The sequence below is a fragment of the Oratosquilla oratoria genome, chromosome 2, assembly GCF_046742065.1.
Source record: "Oratosquilla oratoria isolate Oo_2021 chromosome 2, ASM4674206v1, whole genome shotgun sequence".
In the NCBI taxonomy this organism is placed as follows: Eukaryota; Metazoa; Arthropoda; class Malacostraca; order Stomatopoda; family Squillidae; genus Oratosquilla; species Oratosquilla oratoria.
In genome coordinates, this window is record NC_134778.1 from 21,760,445 (window position 1) to 21,784,444 (window position 24,000).

At 48.2% G+C, this 24,000-nt stretch overlaps 1 protein-coding gene across 6 annotated transcripts in view; it reads left to right on the top strand.

Annotated features, from left to right (window-relative positions):
* The window catches only part of LOC143037792 (kelch-like protein 5), a 194,579-nt gene that overhangs the window by 124,312 nt on the left and 46,267 nt on the right, over positions 1-24,000 (top strand). For 2 of the 6 annotated variants that reach the window (XM_076206351.1, XM_076206356.1), the window contains exon 2: positions 4,575-6,516. The exons of 3 other annotated variants lie outside the window; for them this stretch is intronic. In XM_076206351.1, coding sequence (XP_076062466.1) covers positions 6,227-6,516 — 290 coding nt within the window. In that variant the 5' untranslated portion in view covers positions 4,575-6,226. Of the gene's footprint in view, positions 1-4,574; positions 6,517-24,000 lie in introns of those variants that run through there. One more of the 6 variants, XM_076206347.1, reaches the window with a different exon arrangement.

Below are 24,000 nucleotides of genomic sequence, written 5' to 3' on the forward strand. Positions count from 1 at the left end.
AGTGTTAAGAGCTCTGCGACTCAGCGAGTCGTGAGAAGAGGCTCATGCGTCCGTGCCTTCGGAACGGCGTATGCAAAGCTCGGGTGGAAGTCGGCAGAATAATCTGTTCATTTCCGAGTTTACAGGTGAGCGCACTCTCGCTTTTGCTACATCCATGTTGCACGAGCAGGTAAATACGACGGAAGTCCTGTCAACTGCACATTAATATATATGTACAGTATTGGTCCTGTGCTCGCAAATTCGTACTCGCATAAACCTGGCTTCTGGAAATTATGAAGTGACACTGCGAGATGGACGTGATGAACAATTCCCTCCATAGTCTTTCAATCAATCCCGTACCAACCGAAGAGATGCCACAGATATGAACGGTGGGACAGCTAAAATAATAACAATAATCTTATCTATATCCTGAGAACTTTTTTCCCCATTATAAGGGAGGTAGCCAAGTCACAGATACGTATCTATTTCCACCAATGGGAAGTATGGAGTACCTGGTAAAAATCATAGTGGGGAGTCAATGGTGGAGTTGGAGAGTTGATGATTGCTAACAGTGTTTAGGAAGAAAGTCGAGCATAAGTACACATGGGAAAGGGTGGTGGATGGAAGTGTGGTTTACAAGGTATTAATGGACAATGATAGAAAATCCAAGTACTCCTCTACACAGAAGGGGCTATTCAAAGTGATGAGGCGAAGGTGAGGAGTCTACACCATGAGGCGGCTAGTGGCGTCTGCCGAAGCCCTATTATGACCATTAGGGACTGTTGGAGGAGGAAATAGTCACTGCTGGGAATCGGAGAGAAGGGCGGGATTCGAACCCACAAGTAAGCACATACGAGACCTGCACGCCATCGGTCCACGTATTGAAGATGGGTTGAATGAAGTATTTGTCAGATTAACCCTAATGAGCATAACCCAGTTAACTTGGAATAGGTTAGTGGTGATGGTGGAAATGGATCGTGTGTGTGTGTGTGTGTGTGTGTGTGTGTGTGTGTGTGTGTGTGTGTGTGTGTGTGTGTGTGTGTGTGTGATTCACCACAATCTTGGATCATGTGTTGGGCGCGTGATCAACAGCTATCCTCCCGGATGAGAACTCGGAACTCGTATGGCCCAATCTATGGGTAATAGTGACCTAACACACACACACACACACACACACACACACACACACACACACACACACACACACACACACACACACACACACACACACACACACACACACACACACACACACACACACACACACACACCTTCCGCATCAGAGTTGGAGTGTCGGCTCGCAATGCATCGCTCTGGGCGGGATTCGAACTCTGATCGTTGAATTAGCTGTTGAGAACGCTATCACTGTACCGTCGACCTGTGTGTGTGTGTGTGTGTGTGTGTGTGTGTGTGTGTGTGTGTGTGTGTGTGTGCGTGTGTGTGCGTGTGTATTAACTTGGTCTTTGGATCACGTGTTGGACTCGTGATCGACAGCTATTTCCCTCCCGGAAAAGAGCTCAGAGCTCGTAGGTCCGATCTATGGGTAATGCTATGACCTTACACACACACACACACAACTCCCCGCCCACGTGTGTGTGTGTGTGTGTGTGTGTACGTGTGTGCGCGCGCGTTGCAGGAACGTGTAGAACATTGTGCGTGCTTATGTACATGTATTCGAGAAAGCTTGAGAGAATGCTCCGTACGCAAGTCAGGAGTATAAGTGGGATATAAACAACACCGGTTCCATCCCCGGTGCGCTGCCCTGTGTGTCTGTGTGTGAGAGAAAGAAACGCTAAGATCCTTCCGGGAGAGTTTATTACGGACAGCGTACGCGTAGTGACCCTTTGTTTTGCTCCAAGAATAGAAATTTCTCCAATGTGATTATTATAGTTCTTATCGCGGCGGTAGAGCAGTAAAAGGAAAACCAATCCACTGTGGAAAGTGGTCAGGTATCGTTTTATTTGATTTTTAACTACGTCGGTGATTAGAAAGGCGTTGGGAACGACCAGTCGTTAGCGGTCGGCGGTGTTTGGTTCAATTCCGTCGAGGTGAAATGTCAGGAGAGGAGTGAAAGAGGGAGGGAGGGAGGGGTAGGGGGAAGGAGGGAGAGGAGAGGTGGTCAGTTGCATAGCTTGATTGTACTCTAGAGTGAAGGAGGGAGGGAGGGATGGGTAGGAGGGAAGAAAGGGAAGGAGGGAGAAGAGGAGGTGGTCAGTTGCTAAGCTTGATTGTACTCCAGCACAGACTTGGAGTCTCCTCCCGTTTCGAAGTGCTTTAAGAGGTCGAGGGGTGGTTCGTGCGAAAGGACAACGCTCCGGATTGTGTTTCAGTCGATTTTTTAGTTTTCACTGGCACTAAAGTAGAGTTGAATTGCACCACAGTGCTTTAGAATTCGGGTACTTTAAACCGTTTTTTGATTAACCTCTTCGGCACCGAATGGTGCATTTAATGCCAGCTGTCGCCAAACGGTTTCATTCAGCTTTGATATTGATAAGATAAGAAGTCTTAAATGTACGACTACAACATGTGGTGGCAGCGATGGGATGCGGAGGAGGCTGGAACCAGGTGTAATGCAGCTATGTTGCAGGGCTATTTGAGAGACTGTACAACATATATCGACCCTTTCGTTGCATGGGGGTGTCCTACTGAATGAAAACCCCTGGCGATAGGAAGAACAAATGTTCAACTCGTCAGTAACGGTGAAAGGGTTGATCGGAATTACTTGAACCCGTTCATTCTGCAGGGAATTTCTGGTGAATAAAATAGTTTGGCGTTAGCCATAAGAATGAATAGATTCGTCTGGATGCCATCCAGTGAGGAAGGAGCTGGATGATGCATCCACATGATGAAGGGCGGATCTCGCTCAGTGCGAGGCAAAGTTTTAAAGTTGGTCAGGGCCAGGCTTGCGACCAGCGTCTACAACCCGCGCACATTCGCGAAGTACCTGAGGAACGTCTATTCCAAAAACAAAGAGCCGTTGTGAGAACGAGAAAGCGAGAGGCCAAGGCGGGGAGGGGAGAATATAGGGGGGAGGGTAGGGGAGAATATAGGGGGAGGCGGGGGGGAAAGGAAGGAGGTTTTAGAGGTTAATGTATCCCTGTTCTCTTATTCTTTCTTCCTCGTTCTATCGTTCTCATCCTCGTTCTCCTGTTCTACGCGTTATCGTAGTTTCCCCCTCCCCCCGCATTCACCTCCCCCGCATTCGCCTCCCCCGCATTCGCCTTCCACGTGTTCTCCCCCCACCCCCACCCCTGCGTTCTCCCGGATCGCTCTCCCCCACTCGCTTTCCTCCTCGCACGCCCATCCCCTCTCCCCCACCCCTTGACTCCCCCCTTCTCTCTCACCCCAATACATTCATCTCTTCGCTATCACCCCTTCGCTCTCGCCCCTCTTTTTCACTCCTATGCTCTCGCACCTTCGCTCTCACCCCAGCCCTCTCACCCCTTCCCTCTCACCCCTTCCCTCTCACCCCTTCCCTCTCACCCCTTCCCCCTCACCCCTTCCCCCTCACCCCTTCCCTCTCACCCCTTTCCTCTCACCCCTTCCCTCTCACCCCTTCCCTCTCACCTCTTCGCTCTCACCCCCGTTATGCTCTACATGTGAAATATAGCGCATAGTCGTGATAAATGACGTCCGATAGCGGAAGAAATCAGTGATCGTGACTCCCCCCTCCCCCTCACCCTCCCTCCTTCGCCCTGCAGCTCGTTTATTCAAAAATTGAACAGAATTGTCAAAGGAGAAAGCGCATCCTTTAAAAAATTAAAATCGTTCACCTTGTTTTAGTTTTTTCTACCTATGTTTTTTTTTTTCTAAATCGATTTAATGTCTGAGTTCGGGACCATAATATGTAAAAGGGGTAAATGTTTTAGGGAGAGGATACAACGAGAGGATTTACGCCGCCGGAGCTCGTGGTCATAACGTGACATTGCATTGGCATGACGTGTAGCGTGATGCGAGTTTTTAAATTTCTTCACGCCTTTCATAGTTTCTGCCCTCCTTTGGCGGGATTCGGTGACGCGTTTCTTGGGCTCGTGAAACTCGAGTAGTCCTTGTTAAATTTTGTCGTCGTCGTTGTCGTCGTCGACTAACACTCATCGTTAACGTTGATGTCAACGTTTTCGTCGTCGTTCTTGTGTGTGTTTGTGTGTGTTTGTGTGCGTTTGTGTTCGTGCGTGCGTGTGTGCGTACGCAAGAATATATTCTTTATAAATTTGATAATAATTAATTCGAAATTGTGTCCTTGCCCGTCTTGGCGGGTCTACTTGCCTGTCTCGACCTTCCTGGCAAGTCTTGGGGACTCGTCAAGTAACTACATAATATGGTTCCTCAATCCCACACTCCCCCACGGTATAAGAGTTTTGCAAGGGAAACGCACATATTACTCCGTAGATGTGTTTGTGTGTACATATACATAATGATGTATGACTGTTACGTACGAGTACCTGATATATGGGTACATGGGTGGCGCGCGCGCGCGCGCACACACATATAAAGTAATATTGTAATGCATTTAAAGCACAGACGTTGCTTTGAAAGATTTGGTCATATCGATAGAGGAGTTTCATCGATTATTAAAGCGTTATCACGAATTGCAGAGGTAATGACATATCACGTGATATTGTGCTGGACATGACAGCCTGTCACGTGCTCCTAACGACGTGCAAGTCGTACACCTGAAAAAAGTCATGTTTTCGTGATAAACAGTGCAGCGAGTTGATCTAACGCGTGCAACAGTACGCAGTTGTTGAAAAGGATCTTCGAGTGGACGCCGCGTTGCACACAGGGCTATGAGCGTAATTTCTGCAACGGGAAGCTGACTTCCGGTGTAGTTCGAACAGGTGGACCAACGAACGTCCTTCTGTTACCGTATTCTCCAGATTGAACACTGGCTTGGAAACGGAGATAGTATTGTGTAGTGCGATGATGAGATAAAGCAGTACACGGAGCTATCTGACGACTAGGAAGATCGGAACTTGACCGAGTCGGACAGACCCAGAGTAAGAAAACGGTCAAAAGGTCGAGATTGATCGAGAAGAGTCTTCGAGGGACCTCCACCGCGGTGAGGCTGGCGCCCTCCGTGTGTCGTGCTGAAACAGAAGACAAACAAGACACAGACCGACAACGTAACGTCACGGCACTGCAGTAACAGCAGTGCCCGTGGCGAGACGACGTTGCTGCTATCAGTGATTTTGGCTTGCTGTAGCGAAGAGAACGGTTTCAGTAGTAATAGAAGCAGCAGCAACAGTATCAGCAGTAATATTATCAGTAGGAGCAGTAGCACTAGTAGTAGAAGTATCAGTAGTAGGATCAGGTCCACCAGAACACTAGTTACAAGCACTTGACTCATCGCCCCAAATTTTCTTACCTTCTTTTCTTCTGCCTTTCTTCTCTGTCCATCTCTTAGCCTGCCTCCTTTCTCTTCCTTCTGTCTTTGCTTTCCCTCTTTCTCCTTCCCGTTCCTTTTCTTCCTTTTATTGTTTTTTTTCCTACTTTTTTTCTTCTTGAGGCTTGTCACTCTTACTTCTTCCTTTTCTCTCATTCTCTTCGTTTTCCTTTTACATCTTAGTCTGCCTTCTTTCTCTTCCTTCTCTCTGTGCCTTCCCTCCTCCACCTTCCCATTCCTTCTCTTACTTTTATTGTTTCTTTTTCTTTTACTTTTTTCATCCTCAGCCTTGTTTCGCTCTTACTCCTTCCTCTCCATCTCTTCTTTGTCCTCCGTTATGTCCCGCTTCTGCCTGTCCTCTCGTTTCTCGAACTTGTTTTATTCCTGCCTCCGTGCGTCCCCGAGCTTCTCTTATTAATTTTCTTCCTTTTGCTTCTACCCATCCTCCTGGTTCCCCTACTGATTTTCTTCCTCCTCCTCCTCTCCCTCTATCTCCTTTTCCTTCTGTTTCTTCTTCTCTGTCGACCCCCTCCCCCTGCCTCTCAGACTCCTCCCCCTGCCCACTCCCCTGGTGCTGTCGCTCCCGGCGCCGCACGTGGTCCGTCGGACGTGAAATTGGATCCCGCCCGCTTGCATCGGGGCGAAACCGCTTTGCGGTGGTGCCTGCCACGTGCTCCTCCTCCTCCTCCTCCTCCACCTGAGACTCCACCACCACCTGCTGCCACCTCCGCTGAAACTCCTATCACGACTTCCGTTCCTACTCCTGCTACGACCTCCGCCCCCAGTCCTGCTACGACGACCTCAGCTACCACTACTGCTGCCACTCCTACAGTGACGGGGGTCGCGCGTCGCCGACCCCCCGCCATGCCTCGCCAAGGGACGGGGGGCCACTTTTCGCCCCGGAAAGCCCACAGCGTCTACGTCAGCCCGACCTACCGGGTGTCCCCCCCGGACGTGCTCCTCGCGACTCACCCACCCACGGCACCCGGCGGTGGGCTCCTCCGGGAGGTGGTGGTGCCGGGCAGGGACGCCTCTCGGGGCCAGGAGGACCCACGTAGGGCGTCCCTCTACGCCCTCGTGCCCCGGTCACCCACTGTCACGGGCGTGACCGACACCCACTCCTACTTGTACAGCTGTCAGCCTTCCTACCCCAGGTACTTGGCCAACTCTTGGTGTCAGTTCTTCTGCTTCCCTGGGGGAATGAGCCGGTCGTTTAGTGGCTAGAGTGTCTCGTTGATGATTAATCATCTCCTTGGGGACTCTCGTAGCTGTAACCATCCTCTGAGGGTTACTCCACAACTGAATGAAGTCGTAACTTCGTAAATTTTATTCTAGAATTCAAATGTCATATTTTATATGATGGTATTATATTGTATATTGTGTCTTGATATATTATTCTTGCATGGTACGAGTTAGTTTTGTGTGCAGTATTTTGTACACGCATGCTTTAGTAATAATTGTACACATGATATGTACAGTATGTGTGTTATGGTGATGTAAAAATCACATACTACTTTTACTATATGAAAAGGGTAGTATGCTTTCTTTTTTTGTACAGTCACAAACAAAAGTTTTTACCCAGTTTTTCATGATACAAAAGTAAAAATCTTGGACAACTTTTTGTTCTTTTCAAATCGAGAAAATTACCCAAATTTGAGCTAAATACGACATAGGGAAATATATGACGTACTCGACAAAAAGAATCGTATTGACGTTGTCAACAATTTTGCTCGCGACTGTATATATCAATTATGTATCAATTATTAATTTGTCAAGTCGATTATATTAGGTATACTGTGTCGGGTATACTCGTACTATCCAATATAGCTTATCAGGTATATTGGACATGGAACTGCCTAGTGTAGGCCATAGGGTCTCCTGCAGTCTCCTTCATTCTTATGTTCTTATATATATGATGTTAGGTAGGATTTTTCCCTACATTATTTTTTTTAGTCTGTTACTGTTGATTATTATATAGCAGCAGCAGCAGTAGTAGTAGTAGTAGTAATAGTAGTAGTAGTAGGAGCAGTAAACTGTGTCTGTGAAAGACATCCTGACTACTTCCGTCACAATTCCACAATTATGGAGATAGTTTATTAAGATATAAGAATAGTAGTAATAGTAATAGGAGGATCACGTTTCGCTATGCCCTAATCTTGAAGGAATTGAAGTGGAGCGAAGGGTTAAACTTTCTTTCGCATGTTATTGGGATATCAAAACTCGCCCCTTATGCGTTAACGCTCCGTGCAACAGTTGCACTGGTCTCGAGTGTAGTTTGCCTAACGGCTGCATCTCGCATGTGGATCATGTCTGATCCAATGGGGGTGTGGGGGGGAAGTGGCATGGATCCATGGCTGTCATTATCCACCGTATGATGGTTGGTGGTGTTCCTGAACAGTCAACCCGTAGGCCAGATCTTTTTTTTTATTCATTAAGTTACGGGCCCGCCGACGTTGGAAGACCCGAAATCAGAGAAAAAAAAAAAAAAAGCGAAATTCATCTTTTTTTTTTAGTTTCATTTTATTATTATTTTTTTATTTCAGCAGAACATGGCCTCCTAAAAGCTTTATATGAATAAATGTGTTGGGAGCATTTTTTTCCGCTCTTCGACCTAAGAGGAGGGATCCATGGTGTCCATAGGCCCCCCCCCAAAAAAAAAAATAATAATCTGGCTTTATCAGGCGGAAGTCGTTATGAGTATAATCCTGGAGCGGGCAAGTCATTTTCCTTTTTTTTTTTTTTTTGCAAGTCATCAGTCTTGCGAAAAGTATGTTGTCGGGAACGCCTTGGTCACACGTTCAAGATTCTCGTCAAATATTGTGAATTTGAAAAGCTGGAAGACGACTTCACATATAGTATTCGGGACGTCCCTAAGTCAACAATATATCATACATTCGCATTTTAGGTTTAGATTCTCTTAATTCGTTATTCAGCTTCTTAGTATTAGATGCAAAGGTGATTTGACATTTGGAGGTTCGAAAAATGAAATATTGTAACCGAACTCATTTCGAGTCGCGTAGGTGTGACCGGGGTATGCGTTATCGCCATCAGAAGACGGAAATCTCCAAAATTAGTGAGCAGAACGGAATATTGCTGTTGACTACATCAAGGTAGCCCAGCGGATTCGGTCTTGAGCTTGTGTGTAGGTGGTCGTGAGTTCGAGTCCGGGGCCCATTGCGGGCTTGTTGCGATGGTTCCCGACAGTCCTGTCCAGTCGGGGAGGCGACCCAACGTCAAAAAAAAAAAAAAAAAAAAAAAATGCTGCTTGCCGCAACTGACAGGACTTTGCCCAACCATGGGTTCCTCAGTTAATTTGATCACTGCGCGGGTGTGGGGTGTTGAGACTACATCACGATGTGCGTTTACTTCTCGCCGTTCTCTGTTCGGCAGCCACATGGACTTTCCTTCATGCTCCTCGACCCCAGTCCATCTCTTCACCCTCTGCTGGCACCTGCCACAGCTGTCTTCTGACCAGTGCCAGTTTCGGGGCCAGTTCTACCACGTCCCTCTCCAGGCCGTTACTAGTCAGTTTTCTCATATGTCTCTGGACCTGGATTAGTTCTCGTGTTTCTCAGCTAATTTTCTCTCGCGTATCTCTTTGTCTGGTGTCTTGCCAGTTCTCTCCTTCTCCCCCCACCACTCGCCCCCTCCTTCCCTCATCCCCGCCATTTCCCCCCCCACCCGCCACCTCCAAAATGAGTTTAATCTTGTCCCCTTTGTTTATCTTCTCGCTTGGTGTCACGAACTGTCGTGACGAGGCTACAAATGTCAAGCTTATGAGATTCTGTTCTTGAACGCCTTGCAGATTGCATACTGACTAGTGCTGGGCGATTTGATTCAGTCGAAGGGACATGCTTGATATATTGTGGTCCTGGTCGATAGATAGACTGCCCCATTTTGTCCAAAGTCTGCACTCGGTTGAACATAAAATCGTCTTGCGCTAACCAGAGTGAAGTCTGCAATGTGCACCACCCGGAGCGAAAAGGGTTGAGGTGTTTGACCAAAGGCGTTGAATGAGTAGTGTCACACAACACCACGAAGTGCCACGTGGCATCACAAAGCATTGGATGGGGTGGGGGAGTGACAGATGTACTGTACCATGTGTGCCGCATATGCTGTATGGCACGCGGGACGCTCGTACTATTATATACCGCTTTTTTTTATTTATTTTTTTTACATTTTTTAATTCCTGGTGACACGTTTCATTAGTATCACTTTGTGCCACGTGGATATTTAGTCCCTGTCCGCTTCACACGTCTATCAAACATGTTTTTCTCACTCACTTTGACCTTGAGTCATGAACGATCTGTGATCTGTCACGTGTTTATTAACCGCTTGTTTTCTACCACGTATTTTTCAAAAGGCAATTTTTTCGACCTTTGTGCTGATGTGCTCATTCCTCCCGGTTGTCCTTTTGCACGACGGAGGCCCGCGTTCGAATCCAACAGGGCAGATGGTGGCTCGTTGCTTTGGCAGTCCTAGGACGTAAGGCAAAGGTGACTGATCACCGCTATGCGCTTACTGGTGTTCAGTTTCAGTGTTGATCTCTGTTGCGCTGTACGGAGGTTCTCTCGTTTCGTGTGCACAAGAATAATACCATCATGCTCTGCTTTTTTTTGCTTCATCCGTTGTTCTTTTGATGCATTGCCGCGTGCGGCGTGTTGCGTGTGGCATGCGAGGTGTGGACTTGATCAATAACACTTGCATTGCTACCTTTACCAGGTGGAGTGGCATGCACTGCACCAGCTGGTTATGCAGTCCCTGCAGTGGGGCTTAGTTGGATGTGCAACTGTCTGGCTGTGGCTAAGTTTAGGGTTGATGCGGTTTCCGTCGCCGTTGACACAGTTGGTTTTGTCCATGTGCAGCTTTGAATGACGCGCGCGCACGCACACACACACACACACACACACACACACACACACACACACACACACACACACACACACACACACACACACACACACACACACACACACACACACACACACAGACACACACACAGACACACACACACACTCACTCAAAACTCCTTGCCCTGCAAAATTGGAGTGCCGGCTTGCAGTGCAGTGATGTTGATTTTTTTTTCAGCCCTGGGTGGGACTCGAACTCTGATAGCTAAATTAGAGGTGGAAAAATGTACTATTACACCGTCGACCGTGTCTGTGTCTGTCTGTGTCTGTCTGTGTGTGTGTCTGTGTGTGTGTCTGTGTGTGTGTCTGTGTGTGTGTGTGTGTGTGTGTGTGTGTGTGTGTGTGTGTGTGTGTCTGTGTGTCTGTCTGTCTGAACTAAAGGTACCTAAGTTGAATACGATTTGACTGCCTCCCTCTCTTCTCTCCCCGTTCTGTTCCCTTCTCTCCACCGTCTCCCTCCTTCCCTCCGCTCCCTTCCCTCCGTTCCTCCCCATCCTCTCCCTCCTTTCCTCCTTCCCTCCCTCTCCCACCTTCCCTCTTCCTCCTTCCCTCCTCTCCCCTCCCTCTTCCACCTTCCCTTCCCTTCCTCCTCCACCTCCTCCTCCTCCTCTCTCTTCCTCTTTGCCCATTCCTTCCTGTCGGGATCCTGTTATCCTTCCCCTCCACCTCCTTAGCCCAAATTTGGAAAAAAGAAGAAAATCCTTAGCCACCACCCCCACCCCCACCCCTGACCTCTACTGGTCCCCATCACACGCTCGAAGTCGTTTTTCCTTTCCATTCCCGAAAGGTTTTGGCAGAAATGAAGAAGGTAGTCTGACTGCAACCAGAATGTAACAGAATGTCATTCGTTACACTAGAGGTTGATAGGGCTAATTTGTTATCCCTTGGCTTGCCTAAAAGCGCCACGGAAATAAATAGTTTGACAGCTGCGACAGTGAAAGAAGTGGTATCACATGAAGATCTGTCACCCCAGACTTCGACAGGGTGATAATTCTTCCGCTGGTTTATTCTGGGGTGTCAATTCTTCAAGTGGGCTATCCTTGGGTGGCTATTCCTAAACTAACCTAAGTGGGTTGTCTTCCGGGTGTATTTGAAGGTCGGTAACATACAATGATATTACCTGGGCTAGGTGACGTAGGGATAGAAGGATCCTCTGGTTCGTATGTGTTCTTTATTCTAGTGAAAGGTATGGCGTCGGTCTAAGAACGGTCGTGGCGTGCTTCCCGAAGTCTGGAACCGACTGATGAGTTGACTTGGGGTCAGGACGCGTTGCAAGTACAGAGAAGACTACCGAAGAACTGGACCCTAGAGCAGGCAGATTTTAAGCGGTGACTGACCCAGACCCGTCCTAATTGCAGTCCTGTGGTGTACATTTACCTCACAAGTATGCTTGTAGGTGCAAATTGATGAATGATAGAGTTGTGTGGCAGTCTGACCTGACTCAGCGCTCGAAGGCTAGGATGGGTCACGCTCGTCTCCAACATTCTGGAATTACCTCTACCACATGGGTGCAAGATCATCTGCTATGCAGATGGCATTGCGCTCATAATTACTGGGAAACGGCAGTGCTTCAACAGGGCTCAGCGATGTTTAAGCACTGTGGCGACAGAATGTTGCAGGTTAGGGTTAAAGATCTCCCCTACAAAATCGAAGGCCATGGCATTGAGACTCTGGAAAGAAGGGAAGCACCTCACCATCCAGGACCTTAGGCTGGACTGGGTTTACCAGTATCAGTACCTGGGGGTCTGGATTGATGAGAGGCTCACCTTTCAGAAGGAACTAACCTATCTCAAGGAGAGACTGAAGGCAAGAACCACAGTTATGAGAGCAATGACGGGGAAGGCACTCGGTGCCACGCATCGGGTCCTTCAAGGCTTCAGATCGGCTCTGGGTTTATATACCGACTGTCCCGAGCGGGCAGGCCAGTCAGTCACAGTCAGATATTCATTCAGACATTCTGACCTCTGTACATTAGAGCGTCACTAGGCCTTCGCGGTCGGTCCCCCACGTGGGGACCACGCCACGTCAGTCCTTAGGCCGACGCACAAGTATCCACCGGAATAAAGCGCATAAGCCAAACTGGGTGTCAATCTCTTCCTACGTCACCTAGTCCAGTAATATACCCCGTATGTTGCAGTCCCTTTCCTGGAAAGAGCGTGGGCGAGGGACCTTCCAGACCACCAGCGTCAGGTCCTACCACCATCCATCTCCCGATCGCATACTAGCAAACCTGTGGGGTATGTGTACACCACAGGTCCTCTTGGGATTGGGTGAAGTGGCGTCTTCAGCTCCATGCAAACTTGATGGAAGCTCCGTTCTGGTCCCCAGGGTGCCACGCCCCTTGGCTGAATAAAATTGGAAGAGTCTTAGCTGGCAGCATGGTGAGGCAAGGCACTTTCGTACATACACCAAATCCAGATTCCACCAACCCCAGCTTCCGCCAACCCTAGCTTCCGCCAACCCCAGCTTCCGCCAACCCCAGCTTCCGCCAACCCCAACTTCCGCCAACCCCGTCTTCCGACAACCCCAGCTTCCACCAACCCCAGCTTCCACCAACCCCAGCTTCCACCAACCCCAGCTTTCGCCAGCCCCAGCTTTCGCCAGCCCCAGCTTCCACCACTTCCAGCTTCCACCACTTCCAGCTTCCACCACTTCCAGCTTCCACCACCTCCAGCTTCCACTACCTCCAGCTCCCACCACCTCCAGCTCCCACCACCTCCAGCTCCCACCACCTCCAGCTCCCACCACCTCCAGCTCCCACCACCTCCAGCTCCCACCACCTCCAGCTCCCACCACCTCCAGCTCCCACCACCTCCAGCTCCCACCACCTCCAGCTCCCACCACCACCAGTTCCCACCACCTCCAGCTCCCACCAACCAACCCCAGCTTCCACCAACCAACCCCAGCTTCCACCAACCAACCCCAGCTTCCATCAACCAACCCCAGCTTCCACCAACCAACCCCAGCTTCCACCAACCAACCCCAGCTTCCACCAACCAACCCCAGCTTCCACCAACCAACCCCAGCTTCCACCAACCAACCCCAGCTTCCACCAACCAACCCCAGCTTCCAACCAACCCCAGCTTCCACCAACCAACCCCAGCTTCCACCAACCAACCCCAGCTTCCACCAACCAACCCCAGCTTCCACCAACCAACCCCAGCTTCCACCAACCAACCCCAGCTTCCACCAACCAACCCCAGCTTCCACCAACCAACCCCAGCTTCCAACCAACCCCAGCTTCCAACCAACCCCAGCTTCCACCAACCAACCCCAGCTTCCACCAACCAACCCCAGCTTCCACCAACCAACCCCAGCTTCCACCAACCAACCCCAGCTTCCACCAACCAACCCCGACTTCCACCAACCAGCCCCGACTTCCACCAACCAACCCCAGCTTCCACCAACCAGCCCCGACTTCCAACCAACCCCGACTTCCAACCAACCCCGACTTCCACCAACCAACCCCGACTTCCACCAACCAACCCCGACTTCCACCAACCAACCCCGACTTCCACCAACCAACCCCGACTTCCACCAACCAACCCCGACTTCCACCAACCAACCCCGACTTCCACCAACCAACCCCGACTTCCACCAACCAACCCCGACTTCCACCAACCAACCCCGACTTCCACCAACCAACCCCGACTTCCACCAACCAACCCCGACTTCCACCAACCAACCCCGACTTCCACCAACCAACCCCGACTTCCACCAACCAGCCCGACTTCCAACTTTCACCAACCCCAGCTTTGAACCCCAACCTCCACCAACCCCAACTTACCACCCTTGGCTGACGCGCTGTAGTATCACACTTCCGGCCTAGTGGGCACGAATAATGACATTGAAGCCAGGAAGGCCGCAGCCGAAAAAAAAAATGCTTTGGATTCATCGGCGTCGTGGATGTCGTCGTTGTCGTCGTCATTAGATTCTTCGTCGTCACCGTTGTCGTCTTTTTCGCTGTCGCCAGCAGCAGCCGTTACAGGCGAGACGGAGGAGTTCGCATGTCCAAGATCGGTTTTATATACTTGGCGGCGAGCTTTGCCTAGCTTCGCCTCGCTTCGCCTCGCTTCGCCTAGCTTCGCCTAGCTTCGCGTAGCTTCCCCTAGCTTCGCCTCGCTTCGCGTAGCTTCGCCTCGCTTCGCCTCGCTTCGCCTCGCTTCGCCTCGCTTCGCCTAGCTTCGCGTAGCTTCGCGTAGCTTCCCCTAGCTTCGCCTCGCTTCGCCTAGCTTCGCCTAGCTTCGCCTCGCTTCGCCTCGCTTCGCCTAGCTTCGCCTCGCTTCGCCTAGCTTCGCCTCGCTTCGCCTCGCTTCCGATCTTCGTTCCCTTCCGGAAATGGCGGCAGGGACGGCGCTGGTGGGCTGTGTGGGTCTTATTTCTTGCGAGTCTTTGTGATGATATTGGAATCTCGGGGGAGCTTTAGTTTCACGCTGTGTTCACGCCCGTTTGATCCTGTGATGGATTTTCTAGGTGTGTGACGTCATATTGTGGGTCTGAAGTGTGGGACGTGGAGGAGGAGCAGGAGGAGGAGGAGGAGGTTTCCGGGGAGGCTCGGGATGAGGCGGTAACTGACGGAGGAGGCAGCTTTGGAGCTGGTGGGGGGGAGAGGGTAAGGCTTGGAAATATGAGGAGGAGGTTTAAGAGAGAGAGGATTGAGGTGAGGAGATTTAGGAGGAAGTTCAGAATGAGAAGGAGAAAGGATGATGATGAAGAGAAAGGATGAGGAAGAAGAGGAGAAAGGGGAAGGAGAAGAAAGGAGGAGGAGGCGAAGAAAGGAGGACAACGACGAGAAGAAGAAAGGAGGAGGAGGAGAAGGAAAAGGAGAAAATAGGTGGAGGAAAAGGAGGAGGAGGGGAAGGAAAAGGAGAAAGGAGGGGAGGAGGAATAGGAAGGTAAAGGAAGGGAGGAGGAGAATTAGGAGGATAAAGGAGTGGTAGGAGGAGGAGGAGGAGGGGTAAAAGGAGGGGGAGGAGGAGGATTAGGAGGTCAGGAGTAGGCGGAGGATTAGAAAGAGGAGGAGGAGAAGAAATCGTTGGAGGCAGTAGTTCCTCTCCCTGTCCCATTAATTCACCCGTTCATCAGCGCGGCAGGCGCCCCTCACGTGTAATATTCTTGTAGCGAACGCCTGCTGCCCACAGGCGACTTTATTCATTTCGGAAATGGTCTCGGGACTGAAGGGCGCCTTGGGCTCGTGAAGACCCTCTTGGGACCTTGATCCTCCCTACAGCCACACGGAAGAAGAAGAAAAAGAAAGAAAAAAAAAGAAAAGAAAAAAATCGGGGGGGGGGGCGAGTAGGGTAAATTGTTCGACTGTACAGGTATATAGAAACGTCAGAAAGTGCTAAGGATAGACGCCCTCCTCTCCCCTTTCCAATCTCCCTCTTCCCCTCACCCTTTCCTCTCATCTCCTCTCATCTTCCTCTCGCTGTTCCCTCTCCTCTTTCCCTAGTTTCCCTCTCCTCTTTCCTTAGTTTCCCTCTCCTCTTCCCCTAGTTTCCCTCTCCTCTTCCCCCTCGTTTTCCTCCTCGTTTTCCTCTCCTTGTCCTCTCCCTCGCAATCATGGGTGGAAGCTGTCCACACCTCGTTACTCCTGTGACAAGATTGGTAACTTTTATACCTATAAAATCCGCAACACTTGGAAAGGACTGCCAAAGGACGTGGTAAACAGTTCCTCAGTTGAGGAGTTCAAAAGTCGGTTAGACAAGGTGCTACACATATTAGTATTTACCTAGTTGTATTATACGGGAAGGGAGCTATGCTCGTGGTGACCCGTGTAAGTACTAGTGTCAATCCCTGGTATCTTTTTAACGGTACCTCCTTGTTATTGGTTGTAAGACCTCTTGAGGTACCGAGATTCCTTGTAACTCTTTTTCCCTTCCGTCGTCTCCTCTTCCCACTTTTCCCCTATTCTCGTCTCCCTTTTCCCCTATCCTCGTCTCCCTTTTCCCCTATCCTCGTCTCCCTTTTCCCCCATCCTCCCCCTTTTTTCCCTATCCTCCCCCTTTTTTCCCTATCCTCCCCTTTTTTCCCTATCTTCCCCCCTTTTCCCCCATCCTCCCCCTTTTTTCCTATCCCCCTTTTTTCCTATCCTCCCCCTTTTTTCCTATCCTCCCCCTTTTTCCCTATCCTCCCCTTTTCCCTATCCTCCCCCTTTTTCCCTATCCTCCCCCTTTTTCCCTATCCTCCCCCTTTTTCCCTATCCTCCCCCTTTTTCCCTATTCTCACACTTTTTCCCTATTCTCACACTTTTTCCCTATCCTCACACTTTTTCCCTATCCTCACACTTTTTCCCTATCCTCACACTTTTTCCCTATCCTCACTTTTTCCCTATCCTCACTTTTTCCCTATCCACACTTTTTCCCTATCCACACTTTTTCCCTATCCCACTTTTTCCCTATCCCACTTTTCCCTATCCTCCCACTTTTTCCCTATCCTCCCACTTTTTCCCTATCCTCCCACTTTTTCCCTATCCTCCCACTTTTTCCCTATCCTCCCACTTTTTCCCTATCCTCCCACTTTTTCCCTATCCTCCCCCTTTTTCCCTATCCTCCCCCTTTTTCCCTATCCTCCCCCTTTTTCCCTATCCTCCCCCTTTTTCCCTATCCTCCCCCTTTTTCCCTATCCTCCCCCTTTTTCCCTATCCTCCCCCTTTTTCCCTATCCTCCCCCTTTTTCCCTATCCTCCCCTTTTTTCCCTATCCTCCCCCTTTTTTCCCTATCCTCCCCCTTTTTTCCCTATCCTCCCCTTTTTTCCCTATCCTCCCCCCTTTTCCCCTATCCTCCCCCCTTTTCCCCTATCCTCCCCCCCTTTCCCCTATCCTCCCACCTTTTCCCCTATCCTCCCCCTTTTTTCACTATCCCGCTTTTTTCCCTATCCCCCTTTTTTCCCTATCCCCCCCTTTTTCCCCTATCCTCCCCCTTTTTCCCCTATCCTCCCCCTTTCCCCCTATCCTCCCCCTTTTTCCCCTATCCTCCCCCTTTTTCCCCGATCCTCCCCCTTTTTCCCCTCCTCCCCCTTTTTCCCCTATCCCCCTTTTTCCCCTATCCCCCTTTTTCCCCTATCCGCCCCCTTTCCCCCTATCCTCCCCCTTTTCCCCTATCCGCCCCCTTTTCCCCTATCCGCCCCCTTTTCCCCTATCCGCCCCCTTTTCCCCTATCCGCCCCCTTTTCCCCTATCCGCCCCCTTTTCCCCTATCCTCCCCCTTTTCCCCTATCCTCCCCCTTTTCCCCTATCCTCCCCCTTTTCCCCTATCCTCCCCCTTTCCCCTATCCTCCCCCTTTCCCCATATCCTCCCCCTTTTCCCCTCTCCACTTCCTTTTCCCCTCTCCACTTCCTTTTCCCCTCACCTTGCCCCCCTTTTTCCTCTCCTCGTCCCCTCTTTCCCCTCTCCCCTCCTTCCAACTCCTTTCTTCCCCTTCCGTGGAGTTGCTAGTTTTTCTTCTTCCTTATCTTGACTCTTTCATCCTCTTGACTGGTTGCCCTAGTTTCCGTGTTTTTCATTTTTTTTTTATTATTATTTTTTTTAAAGCAATTTTTATTCATTCCTCCGCAACCACGCGCCTTATTTTTCCTTTCTTCCTCAGACCCTTACAGTGTTCCAGAAATCTTCATTTACTGTGTGCGCGCGTGCGTGCTTGTTTGGGTGTGGGCATACGCGTGAGGGACCGCAGTTAAGAAAGCAAGAACCTTTTTGTTTGTGGGCGCCAGCCGCCTGGAAAGTTTTATATTTAGTAGAAACGTCATTAGAATAATGTATTTGGAAAATAAATTGTTTTGGACTTTCGTACCAGTGTTTCAGTGTGAAGGGGTATACTGTGGGCGGATTGAAACCCTAAGGCAATTTTTTTTTTTTTTTTTTTTTTTAACAGTCCATAGTTAGAAGTTATGGTTCGATCTCAGCTTTTGCAATGTTCGTACAAGTCCTTAAGAACGTAAAAAAAAAAATAATTTGTATTGTAATAATCCAGTACTGAAATGTTCTAAAAAAAAAAAAAGTCATGAAAAATTGATTAATTTTATGCTTTTTCCATCAAAATAAAACCATTTCGTCCGTCTTTTGATTAATCACTGCACTTGATGTCTGTGTCCCTTGGAGAGGTAACGAACTATCTGAATACGAAGAGCTGTTTCCCCCTTTATAAGGGAGGTAACAAAGTCAGTTTTCTAAGTACTCCACAAAAGAAGGGAAAGAAATCAAAACATCCGTGTAGGAAGTCTGTTTGTACCATTTGGGGGGGGGGGGGAAGACAAAGGGTCTTGCGAGTAATGTTCTTGTCCACCGTCCATCTAAGAGGGGGTTTACACGGTCTAACGGTTCGTCGAACGCGGTTCGACAGACACGTGTTTAAAGTGATGTGTGAACGGGGTATTTGGTTGTCGAACACGTTGGTTAAACCCCAAATACCCCGTTCACACGTTCACACGTCACTTTAAACACGTGTCTGTCGAACCGCGTTCGACGGGCCGTTAGACCATGTAAACCCCCTCTTACACTGGACTCGCCTTCCTGACTAAGGTCGGCGGTGTCACCACGAGGTGGGAAAGTGACCCCCGCCATCAAAGGCGACGGGAGACTTGAACGCCGCCGCCACTTCGGGAACGCCCTTCCCCACAGGCTCTGTTTCAATCGGAACACGTCTACAGATTTGTTGCACTGTAAAGTGCGTGAATAACTTAAAATGAACCCTTAAATAACATAGGACATTTGTAAATCTCTCGCAAGCTTTCCAAGATGGGAGGCGGAGGACTACTAATTCACCCCCACCCCACCCCCAACTTCTCTTTTTACAGACGACATTAACGACTACCTCAAATAATGATAATAATAATAATTAATAATAATAATAATAATAAAACGAAATTTAAATAACATTAACTAAACTAATATTTTCATTCACGAACAACTTTTCTAGTCGTATTGCCACGTTTAATCGAATCGAATTGTACTTATTATTTATTTGTTTGATTAATTAAGTTTTTATGTGGTTTGAATGGTTTAAAAAAAACTGGATTATCCGCATCTTGTATAGCTAGGAAAAAATCTTTGTATTGGAGTTTATGGAAATGCAAGCAAAAGACGACGCTAAAGATGTTTGATGTTTTTCCCAGACTTTGTCTTCCTATCTTATGCATGGGCCATCCTTCGAGCGAAACAAGTTTCTGTACGGGTGAAAAAGTGTATATCTTTAAGTGTTGGAACGTGTGGCTACCTCCCCTTACCCTCCCACGTCTGTCTTTGTCCCTCTTTGTCTCTGTCTCTGCCTCTTTTTCTCAGAGACAGTGATTCTCTCTCTCTCTCTCTCTCTCTCTCTCTCTCTCTCTCTCTCTCTCTCTCTCTCTCTCTCTCTCTCTCTCTCTCTCTCTCTCTCTCTCTGTTTTCTCTTATCTGCCTCTCTTTAACTCTTTTTGTCACGCTCTCTATCTTTTTTCGCCACTATGGCTTTTACCGTCATCACCACCGCCACTATTTTCACCATTCTCATCACCACCGCTGACATTTTGACCACTCACCACCATCACCATTTTCACCACTCTTACTCGTACCGCCATCATTGGCATTTTCACCACACCGCCACCACCACCATCACAATTGTCACCAAATTCACCACTCCATAAACATCACCACTTCCTTAACATGTGCTACCTTTGCATCACTCCTACATACCATACCCGTCCGTCGTATCAGGTACTCCCGTCCCACGCCATCTTTTTTATCTTTTTCCTCTTTTTAAATGAACACGAGATGAGTCTGAGCCGACGTCCTTTCGTAACCTTTCTAGTCTGAAATCGATGATGTCTGTAGCAAGAAAGAAGCCACCGTCGACTGCGTGACTCGTCCTTCATATAATGATTCTAGTATTGACTGCAACTCATTGCATACCCGTGCGGGCGTGCGTGCGCGCGCGCGGTCTCGGGTATTCCCCACTCGTTTGGACTAAGTACTCAGAGTCAGTGGCGGTGCGGATTCCTTGCCAAGCATCGCGGGGCATTTCCGTGGCCGAATGAAATCATTGGAGGAGTCGAATGTATGGAATATGTCATTAATGTGTTTTAGAGGTAGAGCAACATGTATGAAGTATGCTACCTTGTTCAAGCCGATTCAAGGAGATCTGCTGTGGCCTGAGGACTTGAGGATCTTCCCAATGGAGTACCGAGCATGTCCGGAAGGGCTTGCGAAAGGGCACCCCGCATCATCTTGACCTTTGCATCTTCTACAATATTTAGATTACACATATATCCTTCACCATGGGATGCCCAAGAATGTTTTTTTATTTACAAGAGAAAGAAATATGTTGCAGTGAAAATATACATATACACAAGAATTTAATAAATATAAAGCTTGTATTAAGGGGTGACTACAACAGGTAAAAACTTGTGACATTCAGGTACACTTAGAGGGGGTTTACACGTCTAACGGCTCGTCGAACGCGGTTCGACAGACACGTGTTTAAAGTGATGTGTGAACGTGGTGTTTGGTTGTCGAACACGTTGGTTAAACCCTAAATACCCCGTTCACACATCACTAAACACGTGTCTTTCGAACCGCGTTCGACCGTGTAAACCCCCTCTTAGAAAACACTCAGGTATACTCAGGGGGCACTTTAAGAAGTGTTGGCTACACTTGCGTTTCCGAAGAGACGGGTCGAGAAACGGTGGTCGGTACACCGCGAGTCGTGTGCGTCTTGTAATCCTCCCGCCCCTCCCCCGTTTTCTTTCTATATGTTATTCTATTTCATTGTTCTAATTTGTTTATCTATTCATATTTAGTTAGATCCAAAAAGTTGCTGGTTAACGTTGGTATATTGCAGTTTTTGGGGGGAGAGGCAAAAGCATTTGTTGCATTTCTGTTAAAGTAAGACATAATCGCAACTTGTATGAAACTTTTTGCTCTTTTTTTTTTAGTAGATATTGATGTTTTAAGCGGTTTATCTAGTTGAACTCTTTCACTACCAAGGAAACTCCAAGAAAATTAATGAAATAGGTTGACAAAAGTTGGAACGCGTGCCAAGGCGAATACATTCACGTTAGGGATCACCATCTTAGCATTGTTCCTTTTGCTGCTGCTGCTTCTTCTTCTTCTTCTTCTTCTTCTTCTGCTTCTTCTGCTTCTGCTTCTTCTTCTTCTGCTTCTTCTTCTTCTGCTTCTGTTTTTTTTGTTTTTTTCTTCTGCTTTTGCGTTTGCTTTTGCTTCTTTCTTTCTACTTTTGCTTTTTCTTTGCTTTTGTTTTTTTCTTTTTCTGCTTTTTTTCTTTTTCTGCTTTTGCTTCTTTGTTTCTGCTTTTGCTAATGTTTTTTTCTGGTTGTTTTTCTGCATCTTTTTCTGGTTCTTTTTCTGCTGCTGCTTCTTTTTCTGCTTCTTGCCACTCCCCTTAGGTTCGCTCGTCTCGGTTACCCCGCTCCCTGTTATCCTCGCCTCCTGGATAGTTTGTTCAGACCATCGCGAGACTATTTCATTCAAGAGCCGGAAACCCTGCATTGTTAATAGATAACTTGTGTAATGAAACTGAGAGGACCCGTATCAGGTTTCTACCCAAGAGAGCTTCACAAAAATCCTCAAACTAACTTTGGTACCACATATATTAATAGAATACAGTAGTTTGGTGGCAGCCAGTTTAAAAGTCTGAAGTTCAGCGTCTTGAAGAGCTAAAAGAGAAAATGAAATTCTACAGCGTAGTCTGTCGTGTCTAAGAATAGCAAATGGCGTTTGTAGATATTGTAATTTTTCCAGGGTTATTTTCGAACCTCCTCACCTTGTATGGCTGTCAGTAATGTTAATGCAGTCAGTATAACGAATATGCAATTGTTTATTAGAATAGATTAACTGTGCATTATCTCTCGCTCCAGTTGTAATTATAATTTAGATTTAGATTTTCTGTACAGTACATAATAGTCCCCTCGGTATTATTAAAGGAAGTGGGAGAGGTGCCAAACGTCCAGAAAGACTTCAGCCCTCTTGCCACTGAAACGAGAAGATGCCAATACGGTAAATAAAATAGCTTGGCGAGAGCTAGATTAGAAGGAAAATCATATCCCAGCACGGAAGAAATGACAAGGATGGAGTGGCTCAGCGCAAAGTGCGACATTTAGTCGAAAGGATCGAGGAAGGAAGGAACTCGACAAAAACCTGAAACGGAGGAAAAGCCGTCAGATCGACGATCAATCGGACGACGTCTCGGCCTTGAGGTTTCCGTTTGCGGCCGAGGCTTTTCCTGAATGAAATCGCCCGGTGTTAGCTCTAACGAAATCATGACGTTGACCTCTTGACAGAGTTGGAGGTCCGTACAGGAATAACCTCCCTTGAAAATAAGTTGGAAATAAAAATCTTCGTCTCGACTTGCGTCAGAAGCAGAACTCGCACGACGAAAGATTTCCGTTGAGCCCCTTCTGCCGGATCCCGGGATAGGTGTGTGTGTGTGGGGGGGGGGTATAGACAGGGGGAGAAGTACAGCAGTTCCTTGCTTTGTCACCTTGTCACCCTAGTCCAGGGTAGTGCCTGTGGCCAGTCACTTGTGGTGGTGCCTCACGAAACTTCACCAAGTACCCTTTCGTGAGTTCAGTCTTCGTTTTCGAAATGAGACAATATTTAGTAATAACCCCGTCATCATGGTGAGTATTCCGTAGAAGTTATGGCAAAGGGCGCCCCCACCCTTTTCTTCCGACAGCCCCGGGGTGACTGAAAGCTACTTGTGACGGCCCAAACAAAAGGCAATAATCTGTTGCAATTTGAAGGTATTAGCACTTTCACAAAAATGACCCCTCGACCGAACTAAGTAGTATGGTACCGTCCAAATTAAAATCCATAAAGCCATCGCTGTATAGGGTTCTTAGATCTTGTTCCTCGCTGTATTTCGTAGAGTACTGCTATACAGAATCCACTTGGGTATTAAAACCAAAATTGCGATTCGAAACTCGTTCGAAGGCCCTCTTTAAAGAAAAAAAGTTTTTACAAGGAACTCGCTTTAGCTCCTTCATTATGGTAATCCTTCCCTCAGCTGAATAATATTGTGCTTAAGCTAAAATAAAATCTCCACAGTGTGTCGTTGGACCGAATGGAGATTAGGTTGCATCAGAGAAACAAGTTGGTTTCGGGCTGCAAAAAGAAACGAGTTGAGAAGGAAGGGGAGGAGAGGGGAAGGGGGGAGAAAGGAGAAGAAAGGAGGGGGAAGGGAAGGGGAGAGAAAGGATGGGGAAGGGAAGGGGAGAGAAAGGATGGGGAAGGGAAGGGGAGAGAAAGGAGGGGGTGGAAGGGAAGGGAAGGGAAGGGAGATGTCTGTCCAGAGTAGCACGATTTGTACATGTTAATCTAATCCGATTTCTCGGAACTGAAACGTCATGGTCAACGATATTACGTCATGTCGCTGAGGAGGGAGCTCTAATTCGCATCCACTTCGTACAGTATATCCATTTAAATATGTAAACCCTTTCCATTCGGTGACGGCGACTTATCTAAATGAAATAGTTTGGCGGCAAAAGAGAAAAAAAAATTACTGTGATGAAAGGGTTAAAAAAAACATGCTAGCTGCAGCAAACTGTTATTTCAGCTTCAGCTTCGGATGATCAAAAATTTATATTTCCTGTCAAGCACAGCTGCAGTCAAGTCTCTCTGGGAGGAAACGTTGAACTGTTTTTATGTCTGTCTGTCTGTTTCTGTCTGTCAGTGTCTGTCAGTATCTGTCTGTTTCTGTCCGTCTGTCTTTACTGTTGTGGGAATGTTTGTCACTAACT